Here is a 24,179-nt window from a genome sequence, read left to right on the forward strand (position 1 = left end):
AACCATGCAGCCAGATATGAACATGTATTATTAAGCGGGACTGGAGATGTGCTTTTAGGCAGCAGCTCACACAGCCAACAATGGCACGGAGGTCTTGGTGGGTTGCCATGGTAACGGCGGCTGGCTCACACTGCCATTAAAGTGCCCGCCTTCCCCGTTCCCGCCCCCCACCTGTCCCCACAGGCGGACGCTCCAGTTCTGTAATGCACCCATCACGCGTTGGTCGTCCTCAAAAGCACCGGACCAGCAGTGGTTTGCAGAGCTAAAGGCTGATACCCGAGGGCGGGAGGCCGCAGCCATCTTATCTGCTCCTCTGCAAAACCGAATGGTTTAGAATGCGGAGCCTTATCTGGTCAAAACCCTCCGCTCCAGACAACGGAGAGAGAGGAGTCTGGATCAGGGAGTGTGGTTGAGTCCCAAAGGGCTGCACCGCAGAGCCAGGACGGAGTGTTTCGAAGGAGGCCACTAGTTCAGGATTAGGGCCTGACCGGGCCAGCAGTGGAGGTCAGGAGGGCAGCGATTACCCAGCAGCACACTGACAGGCTGGAACCAGGAAGGCGAAGGAGGTAGGAGGTGTCTCAGGGGCTGCAGGAGGCATTCATTCAACCAGGATAGTGTGTGAACGCATCACTGCATCTGGACATAAGTGCTCTTCTCAGGACCTGGAAAATAACTGGAAATAACCCTGCTGTACCCTCCTCTACCCTCTTTTACTCATCTCTACCCACCTATACCTCCCTCCATCTCTATCCATCTGTACCTGCCTCTGTCCTCTTCCGCTCAACCCTACTCACCTCTGCCTACCTCTACCCAACTCTACCCTCTTCTACTCAACTTTACCCAACTCCACCCACCTCTACCTGCCTCTATCCATCTGTAGCCAACTTTACCCATTTTCACCTTCCTCCTAATGTTCTCTAACTACCATTACCCACCTTTGTCCTCTTCCACCCACCTCTAGTCTCCTCTCTCCTCCTCTACCCAACTTACCCACTTTGACCCACCTCTTCCCTCCTCTCCTCTCAGAGCTGATGAGAGTTCAAGGGCAGTAGAAAGCTCTGCTGCGGGACTCACATCTCCAAGTCTCCTGTCCCAGCAGCTCAGCTCATTCAGCGCAGTGGTTATATAACATAACATCCAGCAGCAATAACACACTCGCCCCGCACACACACACGGATACATTCCTCTCTCACACACGCTCACTTGAATCTCATCACGTTTGTTTTTCTCCACCGCAGATTCCTGCCTTTGGGACTCAACACATTAATGCTCGCCACAGCTCACACACACTGAACACTCCCATGGTCATACATGGCATTCCATGCACATATTACCTTTTTCCTTTACCATGACCATTGGTTTGTAGCCCCTCTCCTAAGCAGCGAAGGCCAGAGGTCACAATTCAGGTGCTCCGAGCTGCAGGAGGGCCACTGGCAGGTTGGGCTCGGTCCCCCGTTTATTCCCAGTGAGCAATGCTGCTCTACTTGACGCAGACACAAAGTGTGTGTGTCTCTTAACTAAAAAGAGGCAGTGTGGTGTGCGCCGAGCGACCCGCCCACCTCCCCATCGCGCTCCCTCTCCTCCCTCCCTCCGTCTCGCTCTCTCTCTCTCTCTCTCTCTCTCTCTATCTCTCTCCGTCCTGCTGCAGTAACCTGGTTGCAGCTGCCACTCAGTAGCAAATGCAGATTCCTGGCACTGTAATCCCTGGCACTCGCAGACCCCACTTACTCCACATTCCTGAAAAGGAGGAGGGGCAGGGCAGGGCCGGCAGAGACACACCCCTCCCCCCCCCCCCGGCTCATTCACGCGCTTTTGTGTACAGTGTTTACTTCGGCTCACAATGAGACACATGCCGTCCACCCAGGGGACTCTGCGGGATCCCACTCTTTGTTTTGGTGGATTACAGTACAGGGTTGAGCATGTCCCACCCCAGCAGTGGGCAACACAATAGGAGAGGAAGGCCCGCTTGCTGTGGAGTGAGGGGGGGCACACGGCACCTTCCAGAATGACAGACACAACACATTCATTCATCTGACACTTTTCTCCAAGGGATCTTGCAATATTTTGCTACTGACACCGATTTACCCATTTATACAGCAGGGTAATTTTCACTGCATCTCTTCAGGATCAAGGGAACTACGGCAGTAGGTGGGATTCAAACCTAGGATCACTGCCTATAAGGGGACACTGCCAATCACTATGCCACCTGCTGGCCCACACCTTTATCCCTCCTTTTGATCAGGGGCAACTAGTATGACCCAGGTTGCGTGAAATCTTCCACTGTCTTCCTCTCTTCAATTGGTGGTCTACTATTATCATATTGAAAGATGTTTACAAGGCTTTCTGCAGAGACTACGAGTCTCGATGTCATCAAAGAAAAGGAGGGATCGAGCCCCCTGCCCCTCCTCCCACGATGAAGAACAAAGGCATGCGGGGATTTCTAATTGCCGTGGCGATGAGTCGAGACACCCGTCTGGAGAGAACCCCCGGGGAGCTCTCAGTGGAGGTTTTTATGGAAAGGAGCTACTGAGCACGCGGGGCCCATTGCAGGGGGTAAGCTGGGGGGGTGGCAATGGAAGGGTGGGGGTGCAAGCAGGTGCTGAGAGCAAATGGATCATTAAACCCAAGAACACACTAAAAACAGCCCAATAGGAGAGCGTTAACTAGGTGGTAACTCTAGGTGGCACTTTCATTTGCGTTGAAGAGATCTACCACCCTCAGTGTGGCAACAATTTCAGGACCTGGGACGATGACACTTGCATCGTTAGACTGCTGCTGAAAGGGACGAATTGGTAGAGATGGGAACGAACGGCTACAGACAGGTACAGATGGCTACAGATAGCCAGCAGCAGGAACTGTAGCTAGAGTGCAGACTGACTTTGGTAAATCAGTGTCTCTGAAGCTCTGCGCAGGTGGTAACGTCTATTTACAGCTTCTCATGCCTGAAAGGCAGGAGATTTTAAAAAATATCAAGGAAAATTGATCCTAGAGTCTGCTGTGAATTGATCCTTAACACCATCGCAACCTTCTACTTGTTCTTCAGTCAACGGAGGTGGTCGAAACTTAGAGCCAACGAAATAAGTATGGTCCATCGATGACCTGAATGGACCGGAAATGGTAAGAAATAGCCCTTCTGTGCTGAAACACATGTGGAATGTCCAAATGCACATTCATACATTTCCGAACATCCATCAGTGCTCTTTCTGTAGCCGACAAATGACAGGTCCAAAAATTCACCCTGACCTTCAGCTTGACACAGTGCACTGTGTTGCACGTGACACTTTATCTTGATGAAATCTCCAAGTGTGTCAGTTTTAAAACTCAGACCTCAGGGCATGCCTTCCTGTCACCATGGAATCAGCCTCAGTCCCTCAACTTTGCAACCTCAAACTCTCAACTTCTTAACCACAAGCTCTAATGTTCTCAACCTCAAAGTCAACCTCAACCTATAAACTTCTCAACCTTTTTAACTTCTCAGGCTGAAGCTCTCAACTTGTTAAAGAGTGGTACACTTCAAATTCAAAACGAAAAGTTCAAACTGAGAGAAAAAAGCCAACATTACACCCACAACAAGACCCTCTCCTTGCTCCATTTAAAACCAGCTCACTGTGTTGAAAGCATGAGTTCATCCTCCAGCACGACAGAGTGAGAGCAGTTATTATTAGCAGCTTTGGATGACAGCATTGAGGGAAACTGATTGAGATGGATGTGGGCAGAGGTTAGTGCAGGAGGGGGCGTAGGATGGTCATTGCTAATGCAGAGTGATTGACAGGACCAATCGAGCGAGTCGCTAATTCAATGTTCAACGTCATCTCCAGGACATGCAAACTGGGGAGCACAGAGTGAGAATTAGCTGGTGTCTCCGCTACCATGGCGGAGCCCTCAATGTCAGCCTGCCCTACATCAGACCAACACACCTGTCTGCACCCGTCCACCCTCCTTTCTGTGGTCTCCTGTCTCTCAGGGTGAATTACAGCTTCCAGAGTTACGCAGCCAAAGTAGGTTAAAGTAGCGCCATAAAGTTTTGCTTAAAAAGAACTTCTGAACGCTCGTCACACCTCATGTTTAAATTCACTGATAGACAGAGCTAAACTCCCATCCACACGAAGCTAAATCGCCTGCACAGGTTCTTTTAATCCTGCCTCTTTCTGGTCACATTCAAACCGAATTGAGATTTGAGTCCATTAGTCAGCAGGTGCACCATGGAAGCCAAAGGGTAGGGTTAGTTAATTGTGGTGTGTCATGTTTTTTATGTAGTCGAGGCCTCAAATTTTTTTTTTTTTTATATAATTGCAAAACGTTGTGATTTTGTCTTTAATGGAGATGTGTGTATGCCTTCAAACATTCAGTACACCTGACTGAATGTGCTCCCTTGAAATGTGTACCGTATGGTAACCACTAAAATCTATTGCCGGAGGAAGAACAGACCAAAACATGCACTTAGGCCCTAATTGTCAGGTGCCAGGTACGGCTATCCAGTGTTTATCTAGGATAAGTCTTGACACTTTGAAGTTCTTCAGAGCTTTTCGTTGAGCTCAGACAGACGGACTGTGCTGAAATCATGTCCACCATGTTGGAAGATCGTAGGATGAACGATGTGGTCACAGCACGGCTATGACAAAGGAGGCTCCATCTCAGCTAGACGAACCTGCTGTGCTTTTCAGCAGCGAATCCTGAATCATCGGGTCTTACACAATCAATGGCGTTGACCCCACCCACGGAAGCGGCTTTGGGGATTGGATGGAACTTTCCGGCAATCTTATTAGTGACACTGTGAAGAAGGCAGGGGAGACAAAAATGAATAACCTGACTTCAAAATCAAGGATAACAGCCCGTGCACAAGAGACAGCAGAGGTCAACATCTGTATGTGCATATCTCCAAACGCACAGCTACACACTCCTCATGCCCACCGCCCCAAGAATATATAAGCAAACATCTCACAATGCAGGGTTTACAAGCTCCTGACACCAACCCACCAGACATCGTGAAAGGTCCATGTCACTGACCATGAGATCGCAAAGCTATAGATTTCTTCTTCATAACTTGTCTTTGCTTCTTTGAAGTCAAAAGTTGAATGGTAATTTGCACTTAATTACTGAAATCTGACAAAGTCAGACAATCAGGAGACCTTTAGCACAGTAAGGTAAAATGACCAAAACGAAAGTAGAGTATAGTCCTACGAGAGTGAATCGGGAACTGTTTTTGAGCAAGACGCACACGTTTTGGGAAATCTGGTCCACGTTTCATGAAAGTGTTGCTCAGAATAATGTTCATGCAAGTCGCTCAGTTACAATCAATAAAGCTGTGCACCCGCACTATAAAAGTCCAGCAGAGCATCTCTGAGAACCTCGCCATCAATCCCCGTCCATCCATCCAGAAGGATTCCTATGCCTCAGTCCATGCACAGAAAAGGCGATAAGGGCGTGGAAGAAGGTTGGGGAGGTGGATAAGGGGATTTGGACAGCAATAACCCCACATCCCCATGGTGTTTATCACTCCCTATCTGAGGAAGCCCAGAGCGCTGCAACAGTGAAGCACGGCACTCCAACCTGCACACCAAAGCTCTTGAGCTTAATTAAGCAGTTAACGATGATGATTATACCTGTCTGAGGTCTGACAGCATCGCTCACGTGAAACAGCTCACTTACATTTCAATTCGGTCACATTTATCAAGCACACTTTTTTGCAGCTTACCAGAGAATGAGCCTCTGATCACCTGACATGAAAACATTCACTCTTTCCTATATGTCAACATAAAGAGAGGAGCCAAAGAGCAATGAATAAAACAGAGGAAATTATCCAACAGTCATCTCTTTACTCATTCATTACTGGTCACAACGATGCGTTTTTCTTAGCTTGACACAGCACTGCTTTCTTCCACAGCTACTTCTGGAGTCAGTCAATCGAAATGCTCCATCCTGCACTATACAGACTCGACCACTGCAATCATCCTACCTTGGAAAACCACAGCAAAAAATGCGAGAAGATCAAATGAAGCCCCAAATCTCCCTGATGGCTTGCGAAGCTCATCTCGAGTCTGAATGTATCGCTGTCAGAGATCTTTCTCAGCACTGGTTCTCCCTTCGGGGTGATGCTGTGTATTTGGTTCGGTCAGGGTGACTAATTTAGCACCAATCTACCAACCACACATAACAAATAAGCTCCTATAAAGTGCATAACATCTCTGGTTGAGCATAGCGAGCACTTCTCATGTCTTCAGAGTCTATGAGATAATTAACTCACGACGGTGAATGGCAGGAAGATGGAGCAGTTTCCAGGTTCTCGCATTCTTCCAAACTTAGATGGAGATAAAAACCACCAACCTATGGCTACAGATGTTCTATTATTTCTCTAAAGTAACAATAGTAGAGCAGGGTATTTAGCAGTACTAACAACACCTTAACTTTCTGAGCGAGAATCTCACTGGATTCCCGCCTCCACCACTCCAGCAGCCCCACGACGGCTTGAGAGCCAGAGGAAACACAGTGATGGCAGCTGCTCACCCTGCTGCCAATGCTGACTGGATCACTTTGCAAATCATTTCGCCTGTCAGTCAACTCATCCTCCTGTCCCCAGGCATGAAAATTCCGAGACAGCTAAAGAGGGTGCTGGTCTGCATAGGGACCAGTCCGGTGAATCTTAACTCGTTTAGCATGTCAAAGCTAAACACTGACCGGGGTTGTTATCGGTGACCAGCTATGGTGGTTTCAGGGTGGTACGCCATTCTCTCCTTACCTTGCTCGGGCTCCATCCCCAAGCCCATGAGGCTGTCACATAGGAAGTAGTCCTTGGGGTTCAGAAAGGGCAGCTGCTCCATGATGGACTGCTTGGGGATGAGGTAGAGCACCTCGGCGACGTGCCCATCCTCGATGATGGACTTTCGGCGGATGGAGTTGCGACGCTTGGCACGGTCGAGTACCACCTCCTCACTACGCACGGAGCCGCATAGGCGACCCAGGCTGCTGAGGTTGGGCAGCGCCGGCATGGAGAGGCCCTCAACCCAGCGGCGTGGACTGCAGGCGGACGGCAGAGGGGACACCATCCGCGACAGGACGCGACAAGAAGCGACTGGACGGGATGCTGACTCGCTGTCTGATACCAGGGCTCTGTGGCCAAACCCTGCGAGCTACTACCTCGCCCACTTAAGAAGATTAGGTTGGCTGTATTTTTAGGGACTATTCTGGGAGAAGTGTCCTGGGCATTAGGCCCTCACTACGGCCCGAGTTGCCTACCTGGAGGAGACCACGGAGTCGAGATATTAAAGAAAGCCTCGCCCATGTCAATCTCGGCAGAGCAGGTCCCTCTAAGGAGATTAGCGACTCTTTTTCTTCTTCCGCTACGGTCCGAAACATGCAATCGCCTGGCGGCTTAGGCCCCGTTAAGCCCGTACATATCGGAGTAATTAAACGCGGTCCATCAATTGGCAGGTTTCAGCAATCACTCCCATGTCTGAAGAGATTTACCATGTAGGAAGAGCAAAGAAACAGCGAGGCTGCGAGAAAGAAAACTATTTTCGAACATCTTACATTGGCACCCGTGTGGAATGCAAATTCCGGACAGATTAAAGATTAGACAGACTTTATAGTGGAAGATGATCAAAATAACATCAAATTTAACATGTCACCGGATTTCAGAGCAAACTTTATGATGATGCAGATTTTACGAGCAGTCCTAGCGGACAGGCTCACGTTGGGGTCGTAGGGGCATGAACGGTAGTACGTAGAGCACTTGAGGCGCCCGTACATGGTCATATGTTCAAATGGGGGTGATCCACTGCGATAGATTGGCATCCCATCCATGGTGTTGCCCCTTCACCCTTCTGATTCCAGGATAGGCTCTGGACCCCATGATCCTGACCAGGATGAGTGGATAATGAAAATGGATGGATGGCTGGTTGATATGCTCAAATGTGGTCAATACACTCAAACATGGTCGCTGTTTTTGCACATTCCTTCTTTCTTTTGTTCCAGTTCGGGACAAAAACAACACTCCCGCATGTGTGTTGCTTACACAGACTGCTTATCTTATTGTAAAAGGAATGAGAGGAAGTGTGTTTTCACACCCATGGAGTCTGGAGGAATTCTGTGTGTGTATGCGTGTGTGTGTGCGTTTCTTCCAAACAGGATACCAATAACAGCTCAGGGTTCCAGTGTAAGGTCAAATGTAGTCACCATACAGTATCTTTTCTGTTAAGGCTGGCTGACCTGCTGATGCTGAGAGCAAATTGCCAACTGCAGTTAATGTATTTACCATAGCCGTGGTGTAAGTTTCAATATTGGAGGAGATTGTTTGTGCTCTTATCATCATCACCATCACTCTTCGTACTAAATCGTTGTTTTTTTTTTTTTTAACGTTCCTCCAGCCAGAACACTCTTGGCAGCGCGGGACGACTGATTCCAAGTTCCCGATTCCAAGTTCCTCCATCTCCGAGGACTTTACTACGGTCATCCCGAGACCGGCCCATTCGGATGGCGAGGACTCCGCTTTACGAGGGGTTTCATTTACAGCCCCTACATTGATTTGCGAGGAATGTCTTTGCATTTATCAGGGCAGAATTTGGATTTTACACACCTCCTGACAACTGAGCGGTGTGTGACCAGAGCCACCATGCGGTGTAATTCTCGGTTAGGGTTCGGCTCACGTAACACTAAGTTCTCAACCTCCATTAGTCCTTGCATGCTACTTTCACCTGTTATAAAATAGTGATCATGGTCCCGTTTAGACTGTCCACACACTGACAACTTGTCCAGTGAGTGTAAAGGTCATTTGCATTGCTCTCATTGAGGGGGGCACGATGGCGCAGCGGGTTTGTCCAGGTCCTGTTCTCTGGTGGGTCTGGGGTTCGAGTCCTGCTTGGGGTGCCTTGCGCCAGACTGCCATCCCATCCTACGTGTGCCCCCTCCCCTCCGGCCTTGCGCTCTGTGTTTCTGGGTTAGGCTCTGGCTTGCCCCGACACCCCACTTGGGACAAGCAGTTTGAGTGGGTGTGTGTTTTCATTGATTTCTTTTGTCTTCTCTTGTTTTTTCCATTAAAGGCTGAATTTACACATAAACGCTATTCTGCACGTTTCGTTTGTGAGGGATTTGTTGAGCGTACGGTCAGTAAGAGCAAGGAGCTGAATGAGCACAGGTAGACAGTCATACGGTGTTACAGAGTCATTAATGAAGGGAAACTGCCTTGTGTAAAGTTATAACTAATGTCAACTATCGCAGTAACTGTGTTCATTCTAACAGTATTTACTGATATTTCGCAGTACGTTGGTGTCGTCATTAAAGATGTTCCATTAAAACTAATGGTAAGTACATTTTTGACTTAGGAGAATTCACATTACAAAGGGTGTTTTCAGGAATAAGTCCCTTTGTAAGGAGGGGGAACACTGTATGAGAAGGTCACGCACCTTTCTTAATTGTGTCGTTAGTGTCTAAAATTCATTAACCCGTCGACGTCGCGTTTGCTGTGGCACTATGGAGACACGACAGTATCACGCCGAGGTCGTCACCATCACCGTGGCACCCAGCACCAGTCGTCGTTCACCATCGCTGGATCCCAAAGGTCCTGAATAACGGTGCTGTACATTTTTCATAATGACAACAAATTGTTTTCACTGTATGAATGAACTCGGTGACCGAAGTCCAGCTGAAACGGTCATTTATGGAATGCGAGGTCAGTTCAGGTTGAACAGGGAGCTCCTCCCGCACGTCATCTACGGGGCGGTGGATTAGTGCACTCGTACCAGGGTGAAATTCCCAATCCCATCGCATGTCTTCTTAAAACTCTTTACGCAGTTTACATGAGTCACTGGGAGGATCTGTTGGAGAACAACTTATGAAATACAAGACGACATTGACGTTTGACCCAACTGCGCTCTTCTCCTCACGGTCGGGATCAGGCTCTCGATTTACAGCGCCAGTACCGCAGTAGGTACTGGTCAATGTGCAGGATGGATCCTGTCTTAGGAAGCCGAACATGTTCACGTTGGACGTGCGTTTTACCAGGTTTTATGTCATGTTAATTACAGCAAGTTAACCAGTTCTTATGACATCATCACCAGCTCAGGAGGGGAGGATGCAGGTTAACCACACCTCCAATGTAGGAGCGATAAGCCACGCCCTCTTTTCACTCCATAGGCCCCAGGTTTCCACAAGCTCCACCCTGTGGCCCCGAGGAGCCTGGAGGGGTCACCGTGAGCAATGAGAAGAAAAGAGGCAAAAGACACGGGTCCATCTGAGTTCCATAGAGCTCCGCCCTTTAGGCAACTAAAGCACCAAGGAAGAGAGTCGATGACAACCACTTGTACCATTTATATTGTCACTGCTATTGAACTGCAGATATTGTCAACATAACGGTATGGTTCAGCAGTCGATTCCATAGGACAATCAATCTGAGTTGACAAGCAGAACATTTTTTCCTTGTTATCATTGCATTAGAGGGATGAGGTGTCAACAGAGCCCAACTTGGAGTCAAGGGTCACAATGGAGGGCCAGGGGCACTTCCCCGGGAGCTCTGTATCTCCATCACAGAGGGTCACGACACCCCTCTGCGTTGAGAAACACTCGCCTTTTACTTCTCGTCAAGACAAGATCAGGAAATATTAATTATTCACGAGTGTGTGTTGCAGAACATCCTGTGATCTCCAGCTTTTGTGCTCTTGGTCAACCCTGACGGTTTGAAAGCCTTGGACCTGAAGGGCACACGGCCACGTCTCCTCCCTCGCCACCCCTGCGGCCCCCTGGAGAAGAGCTGACTCACCACACACACACACACACACACACACACACACACACACACACACACACCTGGCGGTGGGCTTACGGGCGCTGCAGGTCTCCTCAACAATCACATGCAAACACGCTGGACGGGAGCGCAGACTCACAGCGGCGTGTCCCACACGGGGATGAGGAGCAGGACAGCACTCAGGCCTGATGCTCCCAGGGGTGGATCCTCTATACCTCCAACATGACACTGCTGGATTTGACTCAACACTGGACACTGACACACACAGCCCTGAGGCCCAGAGTCTGCTCCTCTGAGCAGCCTAGCAGAGAAGCCCCCCCCCCCCCGCAGAGTGTGGGGCTGAGAAGATGCTGGACACAGACCTTCTGCACCACAACAGACCTTTGCACACAACACGGCGCAGGAGGACGATCGGAGCGAAGGGAGAGAGGAAACACGGAGCAGAGTTACATACACTGAGAACTCCCTCTGACACACACGCAGACATACACACACCCCAGAGGGCACACGCAGACCCACACGCGAGGCCCGGATCCTCACTCCTCACGCACTCCGAGACACACCTCGCCGTCCTGAGGGGCATTCCAGCGCTTGCTCCCCGTCCAGTCCGAAGCAGGAGGTGATCTTCTGCGCGTACTGACAGATGCCCTCATAGGGAGGCTGCGGGTCGCCCTGCGCCCTCCCTGCCGTGGCAGCCATCCCGCTCACACTGGCAGCGGGCAGCGGTCACCGCGCTCCTCCCGGACACAGCCGCGCGGTTCGCACCACTGCGCCAAGCTCGCCTCCCTCGGCCAAATCAATAATTTAGACAGCCAATGAGAAGAAGGGCGAGGGCGGCACATGCACGCACACACACACACGCACGCACGCACGCGCGCACGCGAGGAGATGGAGCGTGCTGCAGTCACACGGGTCGCTGCAGGGTGGGGTCTGATCTGCGTAGCCCGGCAGTGCCACCAAACTGCCCGCTTTGTATTTCATCGCACACGTCTCAGTGGGGCACTCGTGTCCCCCCACACACACACAAACACACACACCCAGAACCGTGAGTCATCCCTCGCTCGTGCAGTGATTTAAGGCATTTCTGCGCAGGCCTGCCGTGTTCCTGCCCTCCTGCATCCGCAGTGCAGCTGCGCAGTGGGACAGGCTCCTCCTCCTCCTCTTCCTTCTTCTCCACGGCTGTATGCGAGACAGACCACCCTCTGGATAGGACCCTGACATGGGGGGGTGGGGTTGTGGGCGGGGCCACAGCACCATTCGTTGGGTACCAATAAAGACAGACTGCTGACCAACAAGTCCTCGCCGTGATGCTGATTCCTGACACTCACCCCTCCATCCATACTCCTCTCTCACTGTCTTTGTGTAGGGAGGTGAGGGGCAATGAGGTCTGCCAACACACACACACACACACACACACACACACACACACACACACACACACACACACACACACACACACACACAGTTACAGTAGGGTCCCCATCACTCCTAAGTGGGACAGCAGGCCTCTATGTTTTGTCCATTACGCATCTGGACCACAGACCTCGCTTGAGACATCAGACCCTCCAGAGCTCCGTAAAGAGTCCCTGGGAGACTCATCATGCAGCTCCATGGGCAGCTCCAATGGTCCCCAGGGGTCCCGCACCAATACGCCACTTAATGACTGTGAGGAGAGCAGAAACAAGGTGGTCAGCTAGAGCATCGGTACAGATTATTACTGTGTTTTCACTGCGGGGGGGGAGTGGATGTGACTGCAATGTCTGGATACTCATTAAACACAAGAGTCTGGAGAACAGGGAAGGAAGATGAAGAAGGATGTGTATTTCACCATGGATGAAGTATGTGTGTGTGTGTAGGGGGGTGAATGGGACCGGAGCGGGTGCTTCGGTCCATTGAACACCATGTGACCACATCCAGCCTCAGGATCAAATGTCTGCCGCATGGAAGTGCAGAGAGAAGAACCCTCAGCATCTAGAGAAAAGAGCCGTTTGGAGGGAAACGTGTCACCCTTTGCATTACGTTATGTAATACGCGTGACTCTCCCGTGTCTAGGGAAACAAACAACCGTGGAGCCGCTGACAAAGGGGAACACGCAGCACTTTGAACACGACGTACGTCGTGTCCTTCGTGAAAAAGTCCCGCCCCTGTCCGTGATGTGTCGTCTAACCGCGGGAAGGCAACTCGGCTCCCCATCGCCCATCGCCCGTTTTGCTTCGAATCTAGGGGGCCGACCGCTGCGTTCGTATTGTTAACATCAGAAACATCCCGAAAAGCAGGATCCATAAACAGCTCTTTGCACCATCTTTACCTTCGTCTGCGAGTATTAACCTTGCAAAATGGCCGCAAAACACGGTATTCGTTTACGTCGATTCATTTATGTGACATTTTCCTGAAAAGAAGTTTACAGCGTTAAGTTACTTACAGCGATTTACCCATTTATACAGCTGGGTAATTTTTACCGGATCGAGGTGGGATTCGAACCCGGGTTCCTCAAAAGCCAGGCTGCTGCTGTGACCACAAGGTCACCTGCCGCCACTCTGCGTTTCATATTTACCATGTTTTTACATTCTCAGCTTTCTTTAGCTGGGAAGTATGCAACGGTGGTGTGTGCATTCGGCACAGACACATGCCACGCGAACACACAGTGTGTGTGTTTACAATGTACTCATGTACAACGCAGCACCAGAATTCTGCTGACGTGCGGTGTGTTGCTCTCACATCCAGGTAACAGCATGGTAAACGTCTCTTCCAACGGTTCGTACTGTGGATAAAAAGCCAGGTGGAGCGGGAGACGACCACATGGTGGCGCTGTGCCTCCTGCTCCGCCCACACGGCACCAGAAGGGGGTTGAACAGGACCACACCTGGTTCAAGTATCGCCAGGGGTATGAGGGCATCACCTCCCTCTGCGAATCGTCTACCAGAGAATCACCACAAGAAAACGAGAGAACAGCTCCACCTAGTGGTGAGATGGAGCATCTGCCTGATGATGGACTGAGGGGTGATTAATTCTCCTTGCTGGAAAGATGATTAAATATGTCAAAGGAAGGCTTCTCCATTAAACTTCCACCGTGATGGACCACCTGCGGTCAGGAACCGTATTAGTTCATCATTGTAAAAACATGCTATGGCTGGGCTGTAACAGGGCGGAAGACGGTCCCACCAACAGGTCTCGTTACTGGAAAGTCCAAGGGATGGTCGTAGGACTCGTCTGGACACCGCGGGGCACCAGCGAGCACCCTGAGCGCCGCCGTAATGACCGGTGAATGAATCGCCGGTGTGACACGTCTCTCTTCCAGCGGAGTGTGAACTCCCGTGAGGCCGTGCAACTCAATGGCCTGAGCGGCGGGCGGCGCCGAGGCCTCTCCGGGTGTCCTCATTGTTCACGCATGGAGGGACTCACCAAGAAAACCCAGTGCCCTCGGCAGTCGGGAGGATCTGCCGTTACGCAACACAAGCAGAGAGCTGTGCGAGACGAAGGAGTGTGTCATGGGCGGGGGACCTGGGGAACACACAGCTGTGCCCAGACAGGACCACTGAGAGGCAGAAAAACCGCAACACCGCTGCAGAGACGCCCGACGCAGACCGTGGTCACGTGGTCCGAGCGGGAGTCGCCGGGCAGTCTGTCTAAGGCACCGTGAACCATAAACGCAGGACGAGAGCGCGGGGTGTGGACCTGCTCACTGCGTCCACAGCATGTTCCCACACTAGTCCCACACTCTAAAAGTGACACTGGGAGGGAGATGTCAACACTGTTCAAGATAAGGGTGTCCAACCTTTCCTGGCCAAGAGCCAGGATCATTACCAATCATTACTGGGAAGAGGTTCGAGAGCCATGTGTGTAAAATTCACAGTAACCAACATACTCACACACACACACACACACACACTGTCTGAGACCGCTTGTCCCAAGTGGGGTCGCGGTGAACCGGAGCCTAACTGGGCAACACAGGGCGCAAGGCTGGAAGGGGGAGGGGACACACCCAGGACGGGACGCCAGTCCATTGCAAGGCACCCCAAGCAGGACTCGAACCCCAGACCCACAGAAGAGCGGGACCCAGCCAAACCCGCTGCGCCACCACGTCCCCTGTAAGTGTGGGGTCAAGTGTGTCTAAAAGTAGCCATATTATAACGTGATTCAAGACAACTTGCAGCATGATGGTAAGTCACAAAGTATCCGCAGTACAACGTTTAATACGCATATCGTGGATACTTTTTGAATTATGCATGGTAAACGTAGTATATATTAATAACCGTTCAAATGTTCTCGCGGGCCACATGTCAGACACGCCTCCTTGTAGATGTTTATTCGGAATGGACGTTTGGGCCGAAACCATCCAGAAGCGGCGGGCAGAGCGGCGTTCCGGGAGCGTCCCAGGGGTTGGGTTCGTCCACCGAGACGTCCAGCTGTTTGAAGACGACGGAGTCATTAACAGAACGAGCGAGAGAGCCGTGTGTAAGCGCCGGGGGCCCGCGAGTCGCGGTTCCTGTTTTCTTTTCGCACGTCGGCGGCCCGGGCGCCGCGCTGACGAAACCCCGCGCTGTGTTTGCATTGCAGGCGCCGTTGTTGTTCACAGCCTCACCTCCTCCATCTGCTCCGCGAACCGAGTCCGATCTGCTGTGGGGGAGGAGCGCCGCAGGAGCCCCCTCGCACCCGCGCACTCTGGACGCACCCTGGAGAGGTGTCTGCTCTGGTCCGTGCGCCGGGGGGCGTCCGCTTCTCATCGGGAGTCCGCTGACCGCGGCGTGTGAGCGTTCAAGGTGCGGTAACCGCCGTCCAAGTCGCCGCTTAGATTTAAAGTGGAGGAAATATCGGGGATTCCTGGTTGACGCCGTCACGCATTCCTCGGCACGCGCCCGTTCCCCTGTCCACTGCGGTTCGCACTCATCTGGCTTCAATAAGCCCCTACACTCCCATAAGGCAACCAGCTTCCAGAAACTCCCCCTCCTGACCAGCCCGCCTTTGGCAGGGTTGCCTAGGAACTGGTAACAGCAGGTCAGCTGTTTCGATAACTTCACCGCGGTACAGAGGCAGCGAGGGAAGAGAGCGTACTGTGACGAGTGTGGACAGAGGGATGAAGGACCCGCTGAGACTGACTCAACAGGGGGCGCTCACACTCCCACTGAGGGCTCACATAAGGCCTGAGGGCCCCGTACAGAGAGTGCGTGAGCGTGCGCGCCAGCCCGTACCACATGGGCTCCCGCACGGTGCTGGGGTATCTCCTGCATCCCCGTGATGACTGTGGTATCCCAAGGCGATGGCCTGGGCTCCACAGCCACTGAAACTCGCAAACTCCCACATGTGTGAACCTGTGCGTGTGTGAGAGGCTGGCTACTGCAAGTTCGTGGAGCACCTTGAGCTGCACAAGGAAAGTCTCATCCGTGGACCCTCAAGCAGAAGCACATGGGGGTTGGAGGGCAGGACTTGGGAGGAGACGTCCATCAAAGAGACCTCTCAGCGAAGCTCCTTTTAATTGTAGTGTTTCTCTTCTGCATCATCCGTTCTGTCCCTCAATTGTGATATCATCATCATCATCATCATCACCCAAGGAACCCAATGATCATTAATCAACAGTACAACCATTCATCCGAGTCCATCTCCTTGCTATGAAGAAGCAGGTGAATGAACCGTAAGACTGGGGACAGGACTGAGTACTGGTTACTGCAGCTTCGTTAGCGGGACTAGTTACTGTGACTGGTCAGTGCCCCCGGTGGCTGAGAGTGGAGAACGGGACTGTTGTTGGTTAATGGGACTAGTCCCCGCGAAACTCGTTACTGGGACTAGTCAGAGGGATGCCACTGCAGATTCTACTTGAGGCAGAACGGAGCAAGACACAATTTGATCCACAACGGTCTTCTGGACCTTCTGCATCTCCTGGACCTTCGCGGTTGCACCCAGTAGTCCTCTGACCTTCATCTGACCGTGTTGTGGTCCAAATGCTCTCTTCCCACAGAGCTTCTCACGTCGCGGGAGCCCTCACTTTAACTTGGTCCGACAAACACGGACGTGAGAAAAAGCCGAACAAAAGGCGACAGTGTGAAGTTGAACCAGGGCCTCGGCTCCCGCTGCAGACCAACGTCACGGGTTTGGAGGGCAGATGCCATTAAGAGTTTTCGGGTCGAGAGATCAAAGGGCCAAGGCCCGCCTCCGTGCACCGGGGACAGCTAGAGACGCGTCCAAGTCACCGCCGCTCCGCCACTCGGCACAGATCTGTCCCCTCCAATTAGAGGCCCGTCCGCTTCCTGGGTCCCACACCTCACGCTGTAATTACGGAAACTGTCCCGGCGCTGGGTGATGGGCGGCGCCCGAGACTACAGCTGGCTGACCATGCCGCGTTCCGTTTCAGCGCAGCCTCCAATCTGTTGTTCATTCATACATGTGCACGTGCAGCAGTCCTGGTTGTCTGCCCCAGCTACAGCTGCGAATGCACGGCCCTCACCCAGCGGAGCGGAACCTGCCGGAAGGGCGGTCTCCTGCCCCAGGGAGCCACCGTGCATAGCTCAGCACCAGCAAACGTTGTTCTGGGGGCTTGCAGACACTACACAGCACCACAAGAACGGAACTGTCAAAGTCGGACGGCCATCTCTGGAGAACACACCACTCCAAGAGAGAGCTGTGTCGGACACTCTGGGGACACTTGCACCCTGAATGAGTACCAGGTGAAAACACCCAAAAAGCTGAAGCCTGAAAGGTGAATTTCTCCCGCGGTGATGAATGACTGCTCCAGCCCCCGAAGCAAACCAGCTTCTTCCCATACAGATTATTAATATGTACCGTAGATATGACTGCAGGTCGAACCCGACCCCACTCATCGGTTCACTTTGATATATTATGCAAATGCAAAATCGTTAGCACGCACTCAGGGGATCCAACGGGAGGAGCGTGGGCTTTGCTGGCAGAGCCGGGCAGCCGAATGCGAACCGACCCGAACACGGTGTGCTGATGTATGGGAACAGAAGTTGCCGATGTTTTTGAAAAGCAGCACCTGCAGTGGTTTGGAACCGATGGCCACGAGAACCACCTCTCCCCTGGGACGCAGACAAACAGATGCACGATGAACGACTCCGCACACTCCTATGCTGTGCGTATTCATATATACGACCTGCCGTCTTCCCAGACAGATGTTCGAGCCATACGTGGATCTGCACATGGTTCAGTGTAAATAGACCCTGAGATAAAGTGGTCTGGAGATGAACGTTTCACTGCCCCTCTGCTCGGACCTGCTTTCTCCTCTCCGTTTGTCCATCCATCATCTCACCTCCTCGGTGTGGTGTGGATAAGACACTGGACAAGAACTGTAGAACTGCAAAAGCTCCATCCAGCCCTGGAGACCCATCCTGGAGATCATCTCGCTGTACTATTACTGATGCTCCCTAGAGACTCCTCCACTGTGGGATGAGGGAGCCACTATCTCCACAGTGGGCAAGGACTGTCCCGGTCCTCACAGCGGTGTGAACCCCCTCTGATGTTCTCCTACAGTTTTAATAGCTGATGAGGGTCCTCCTCAAGCTGTTCCACATTGAACATCTTCCCTCATTCCCCTCAGGACTCCGATTATGAGTTTTAATGCACCGTTCCACTTTTCCGCTGCGAAGTGGGCTATTTTAACAAACACTCGGAGCATCGCGCTCACTTATTCCACTTCACAGCTTTTCAAATTGTCCTGAAACGGGACAGAGGAAATATTTTGGAGTCATTATGCACGTCTTGCTGTGAACCTCCGGAGCTGCTTTGAAGGTTCTCGCACGGTGAACTTGAGCGGTCAGGCTTTCTGATCGAAGTGAACGTGACACCACACAGAGTCCCGCAGGACGAACTGCGCCCCGTTACTCGCACAAACCCCATAACGTGTCAACTTGAAGAGAGAGAGCTTAGGACCGTTGTGCCGTCATGCGGCAACAAACAAAAACGACAGACGAGATGGAAAACGAGAAAGAACTCAGATGACGTGGAGCCGTAGATGGGGAGATGAGGACTTGAGCCACGACAAAAACAGGGCAATTATGGAATTGTGCAGCGGCGAAGCTCTTGGCCGAGCACCAGGCGGTCATGCGAATGCATTCCTTTGCGTGCCGCACAGTGCCTCGTCTTTCAGGCCATTTCACCTCCAAATCAGAAACACAAAATCAAGAATCGCTGTAAATTAAATGTAATTTATAGACAATAAACAACGCGACATATAAAGATGATGCACTCGTGGACGGGGCGGGTGGTATACCGTAGGGGAGGTATACGAATCGTCACTCCCCGTCCTAAAAATTAACCCCAAAAGCACCATAAAATAAAGCTTCTGTGATAAAAGGACACTTTACAGATAGGAACCCAAGCGCTCTGTACCTCCTACCTCACGCTGCACCCAAAACGGAAGGTGCAAATAGTCATACAACACATGTTGTTCAAGCTGCTTCACTCAGGGCTGTAGAGGTTTTTGCTACGGTTTTCCTCGCACCTGCGTCCAGGTGAGTTAGCGGACACTCTGGAGCCCGAGTCAGTGGTGACGTCTGCAGGAGGTGGACAGCATGGTCGTTTGTGAGCGGAGATGGAGCTTCCTGGTGGATTCAGGCCTGATTAGATGCAGATACAACAGATAAAGCGTGTGCACTGACAGGCCGGATCCCCCCATCGAGTCACACTGGGCTGTTTTCTCTCTCATACATTTCCAGGACACCGATCAGAAGCTAACGAGCAGGCAGAAGAGTCAAACCTGAGCACAGTTTGGCTAATGCAAAAGCCAACACCGGTTGCCCGGGGTGGAACGTGTTTGCGCCCGAGACAGAGGAAGACGCACAAGGACAAGTCAAAGGCTCAGATGTCCAGCATCTCCATGTCTCTCCTTCCGCCGCCTCCTCCTCTGTGCTCTGCAGTATGAGCGTCATCATTAATCACCAGCTACAGGACCCCCATCCAGGCCCATGCCCAACCCCCACCTCCATTCCGAGAGTGTATATGGAGAACGGAGAAGGAGGTGGTCGGTCATCAGGAAGAGCTACAGCACCGTCCTCATTGTGACAGCGCTGAAACGGGGTTGGGTGGGGCTATTAGGGTGATTGGCACATAAGAGGGCAGGGAAGACTCAGGGCTGCTCCGGTGTCCTCAAAGCCATGTTATGAGGACATGATACTTTTGTCAGACCCTCCATTAATCCCACATCTCCACCATAACAGTGGGTATGGATTCACTAATGGGTGGAGCAGCCATAATCTCACCTCCTCTGATGTTACTTCCCTCCATCCACAGTCACTGCAACTCCTCCCACAGATAAGATGCTCCAACAGGAGTGTTACATTCTCACCTAGGCATCCCCATCAACTGTCAATGATGTTCCATCCACAGAAAGTGAGTTACACACAGGCACACCCTACGGCACAATGGAGGAAATGCCGGAATTTTCCACCCTAGGATTCCCTCTCGAGCTGTGCGTTTCATAGCCAAACTGAAGAAAAACACCTCTTCCAGAATAAGCCTTACCACAGCGGTCAGGACAATGATGTAATTTCCTGAGAAGACCGCAATAGCCAAGGGTGGGTCGAGAGACCGAAGCCCTGCGTTGCACGTGGTTCGATCAAGAATTTGGCGCTTTAGCCGTGCTCCTGTCCGTCAGCCTAAACCCATCTCCTGAAGTGCCCTCCTCCGAGACGCTGTCCTTCGAGAGTCACATGACACCGGGATGGTGCCCCCCAGGCGCAGGAGCGCAGGGGGAATAATTAGTACCCCCATGCTGAGTGAGTCTCAAGCCTTTGAAGAGCAGACCGTGTCCAACTGATTAACTGCTGTGGTTCCAAAGATAGCTCCTCCCCTCCATTCAGATACACACACACACACACGCATGCACGCTCGCACATGAACGCACACCCCCAGAGGCAAGCGGAGCTGCTGTGTTACAGGGGGTGAAATCCATTTAAGAGAGTAATAGAGACCCTTCTTCAGGAAGCCATTAAGGAAGTAGCACAGTGAGAGTGTCCCTGTTTCGGAGCTGGAGTGGGACTCCAGGGTGCGCTGGAGGGACCGCGGGAGGAAGGAGGAGACAAGAGACAGACAGGGAGAGGGTGGACGGAGCGGACGCGCGAGCCAGCCTCAGCGCGCTGCAGCGTGAAAGGGTTCCGCACTTTGTCCACTTTACAGACCCCGTCCCATCTTGGTCCGATCTGTCCTCCTGGCTCTGATGGACAGATGGAGACGGAGGGGGTGAAAGACGACAGGACAAAGGAAGGTGTGAGGAGGGTGGGTAGAAGAACGGCGGAAGTAGATTTGTTGCAGGGAGGAGTGGTGCGGTGGCACTACATCACGACCCAGCAGAGAATTAATGTTCCCATGTATAATTATAGAGTATTTTTAAATATTAATAGTGTAAATCTTACTCACGGACAGCTCTGCAGGGAGACGCCAAAGCTCACGCGTGCAGTTATATGGGAACGATCAATGTGGGAGAGCGAGGTTCTGCGAGAACATTCGGGGAACGCAGCGACGGCGTCGGGTCGCACACGGTACGTGGCGTGTCGTTCGATCCAGGGCAAGAAGCTCGAGTCCCACCACTCTCCAGGGAGGAAGTTACTGTCAAAGAACGTGACCCATGATGACGGGGACGGGGGTGGGGATGGGCCCCTCTCCAAGTGCAGTAGAGGGCACTGGCACACAGGTCAAACCGTCAACAGCAATAAATAACAATAATAATACCATCGAAGCGGAACCCTTGACCCATCTGACCAGGTTCAGGTGAACAGTGCCTCCAAGGGGTCGTGACCCCAACCGGAGATCCAAATGTAGGAAGTGGAGTAAAACAAACAGCAGTGTTACTCGGTGGCGCGCCGCCCATTCCTGCCTCTAACAAGATAAATGTCTGAAATGTCAGAGAGAGAGACGACCTTCAGACTCCGGCACTGTTTACATCTGGTTCATATCCATCCTGACCGGACGTTCTGACCGCTTTCACGCTTTCGCTCACGTTCCTTTGTACAAACCGAACTCCGAAATCAGCTACCGTGAGGCTCAAAGCCCGGAACCTTTTGAGGAAAAGCCGATCCTCTGAGCTGGCTGGGTTGCTGACCGCGGTCCTCGAGGTCGACGCCGATGCAGCCTGTAGATCACACACGTTCGCTGACCCCGAACCATTAGAAGCCCACCGTGAGATAAACTTCCCAACAAGCGACCTCAGCAGAGAAACTCCAGCGCTGAGCGTGCATCTGCAGGACCGTAGTCGACCGCCAAAAGGTAAACAGTAACAACCGACCATGACCACACAGCAGCGGAGCCCTTCAAGGTCAAGGCCCGAGCCTCAGCGGTCGGTCCTGGTTAATGAATGGAGCGATCCTCTAAGGATGTGGTTACAGATTCACTCCCTGCTCATAAACAGCGAACACTGCGCGCGCACACACACACAGAGAGGAACAGAACAGCACCATAGCTCTCCTGACCCCTCACCTCTGACCATATGATAACTCTACAGGCTGCTGTTTGTGAAATTAACCCACTGACACACACACACGGACACACACAGACAAAACTCTCCTCAGCCCATCAGCGCTGTCACTGCCATCATTCCTGTCACCCCAGGATCCCGGCTGCACCCGGCCGCCACAGTCCCCCGTGAAACGATGAGTCGACCGATTGCTAAACCCCGGATGAAGGGAAGAATGAGTGCGGGCTGATGATGGAGCACAATGACGGTGGAAAGCCGAGGACAGGAATGTCACAGCTGGTCAGCGCCCGCGCAGAGGGGTCTGCGTGCGTCCACAGCATCGCTGTCACACTCCGACCATGTGACTGGACAATGGGACATCACACCTGTCAGTCGGAATGATGTAACACAAGAACCCAAGTGCACCAGAGTCCAGCCAAAGATGTTCAGAGTCCTCAATCTCTCTCTCTCTCTCTCACTTACTCACTCACTCACACCCTGCCAGAAACCCCACCTAGGGAGCAGAGCAACACCTGAGGTCACTGGGAAGCAGAACGAGCCCACCTCTATGTCGATCACCATCACGAGTCTGTGCGTGTGTGAATCACAGCCCATCACTGCAGTGGTCTTCAAAGACACTCACCTCTAGCAGACATCCCTCTTTCGTCTTCCTATCTCCTTCTCTCCCCGCCAGTGATGACCGTCTCTGTCCACCTGAGCCGACCCCCCCTATCCGGTCCTGGGTCCGTGGACCGCGGATGGTCGCGCTGCTCGTGCTGATCGATCGGTGACTGAGAACAGAACCGCAGCCCGCGACTCTCCGCTGACACACACCATGAGAGCGAGAGGGGGGTGGGACCACGTCGACGCTGACCAATAGGAATACAGCCTGTCAAGGCTCTGCCCAATAGAGAGAAAGTCTGCGTGCATGGGCGTGTCCTGGGCGGAGAGAGAAACGTGTGTCTGTCAGCCAATAAGCAAACGGGCTGCGCCGGTGGGCGTGTCCCGCCGTGCGCGACCACGATACCACGTCACTTGGAAACAAGATCGATATTTCAATATTTCACGCGTGTCTGTGCGGATTAGAGCGAAACTCAGCCGTGAGAAGCGAGTTAATGTGTCGGTACTGTCTGGGAGGGGGATAATTAACTGTACACCTTTTAAAGAACACATTTCACAAGGGAATTTGTATATCGATTGAATTGATCGGCTGATGGGCGTTCAGACACGCGGGTCAAACGTGTTCATCCGTGCGTGATGGGACGCCGCAGGGCGCATTTAGTGCACGTTCATTAGTTAATGACCTTGGTAATGAGGACAGTGAGAGGTGGGATCCACAGAGGACCGTAACGTCGCCGGCGGGAAGGCACAATGACCAGCAGCTGTTTCATAAGAGCTATTAAATTATGGATGGTTTATAGAGCCGTGGCAGTCTCTGCGTTGGACTTCCAGGCTAGGGTTTATCCCAGTTTTAGTTTATGGTTCAGTGAGATATTTGGTGGAAAATTTCGTTATGCCAAAAAAACCTATCGCGCGTTATTCACTTTTCATCTCGCTAAAGGTTCTCCAAAATGATGTACCGTGATTTATCTATTTCCACAGCTGGGTGATTTTTTTTTTTTTTTTTTTTTTTTTTTTTTTTTTTTTTTTTTTTACTGTATCAGTTCAGGGTTAGAGCCTTGATCAAGGGTGCTGCATCAGAAAGTGGGATTATAACTAGCAGGTCATGTCCTTTATTACTATGCCACCTACTGCTGCCTGGGCATAGTGGATGATGTCACTACAGGTTATTAATGTATGATTTAATTTTTTTTCTGTTTAAAGGAAATGTATTAAAGTTTACTGGACAGCTAAAGCGTTAAATTTACTCTGGGACAGATTCTGTCGGAGGGTGTGGTGGCGCAGCGGATATGGCGGGGTCCTGCTCTCCGGTGGGTCTTGGGCTCGAGTCCCACTTGGGGTGCCTCGTGACGGCCTGGCGTCCCGTCCTGGGTGTGTCCCCTCCCCCTGGAGCCCTGTGTTGCCTGGTTAGGCTCCGGCTTGTTGTGA

General features: G+C 51.9%; 1 protein-coding gene across 16 annotated transcripts in view; it reads right to left on the minus strand.

The window, feature by feature from the left end:
- ablim1b (actin binding LIM protein 1b) overlaps nt 1-22,948 on the minus strand; it is a 62,491-nt gene extending 39,543 nt beyond the window's left edge. For 4 of the 16 annotated variants that reach the window (XM_029250071.1, XM_018762651.2, XM_018762649.2 and 1 more), the window contains exon 1: nt 1,335-1,519. In XM_029250071.1, coding sequence (XP_029105904.1) covers nt 1,335-1,356 — 22 coding nt within the window. In that variant the 5' untranslated portion in view covers nt 1,357-1,519. Of the gene's footprint in view, nt 1-1,334; nt 1,520-11,298; nt 11,515-15,317; nt 15,579-22,773 lie in introns of those variants that run through there. The other 12 variants (XM_018762646.2, XM_018762645.2, XM_018762642.2 and 9 more) reach the window with 6 other exon arrangements.
- Nucleotides 22,949-24,179: the final 1,231 nt, after the last annotated feature.

Source organism: Scleropages formosus, chromosome 3 (assembly GCF_900964775.1).
Source record: "Scleropages formosus chromosome 3, fSclFor1.1, whole genome shotgun sequence".
NCBI lineage: Eukaryota > Metazoa > Chordata > Actinopteri > Osteoglossiformes > Osteoglossidae > Scleropages > Scleropages formosus.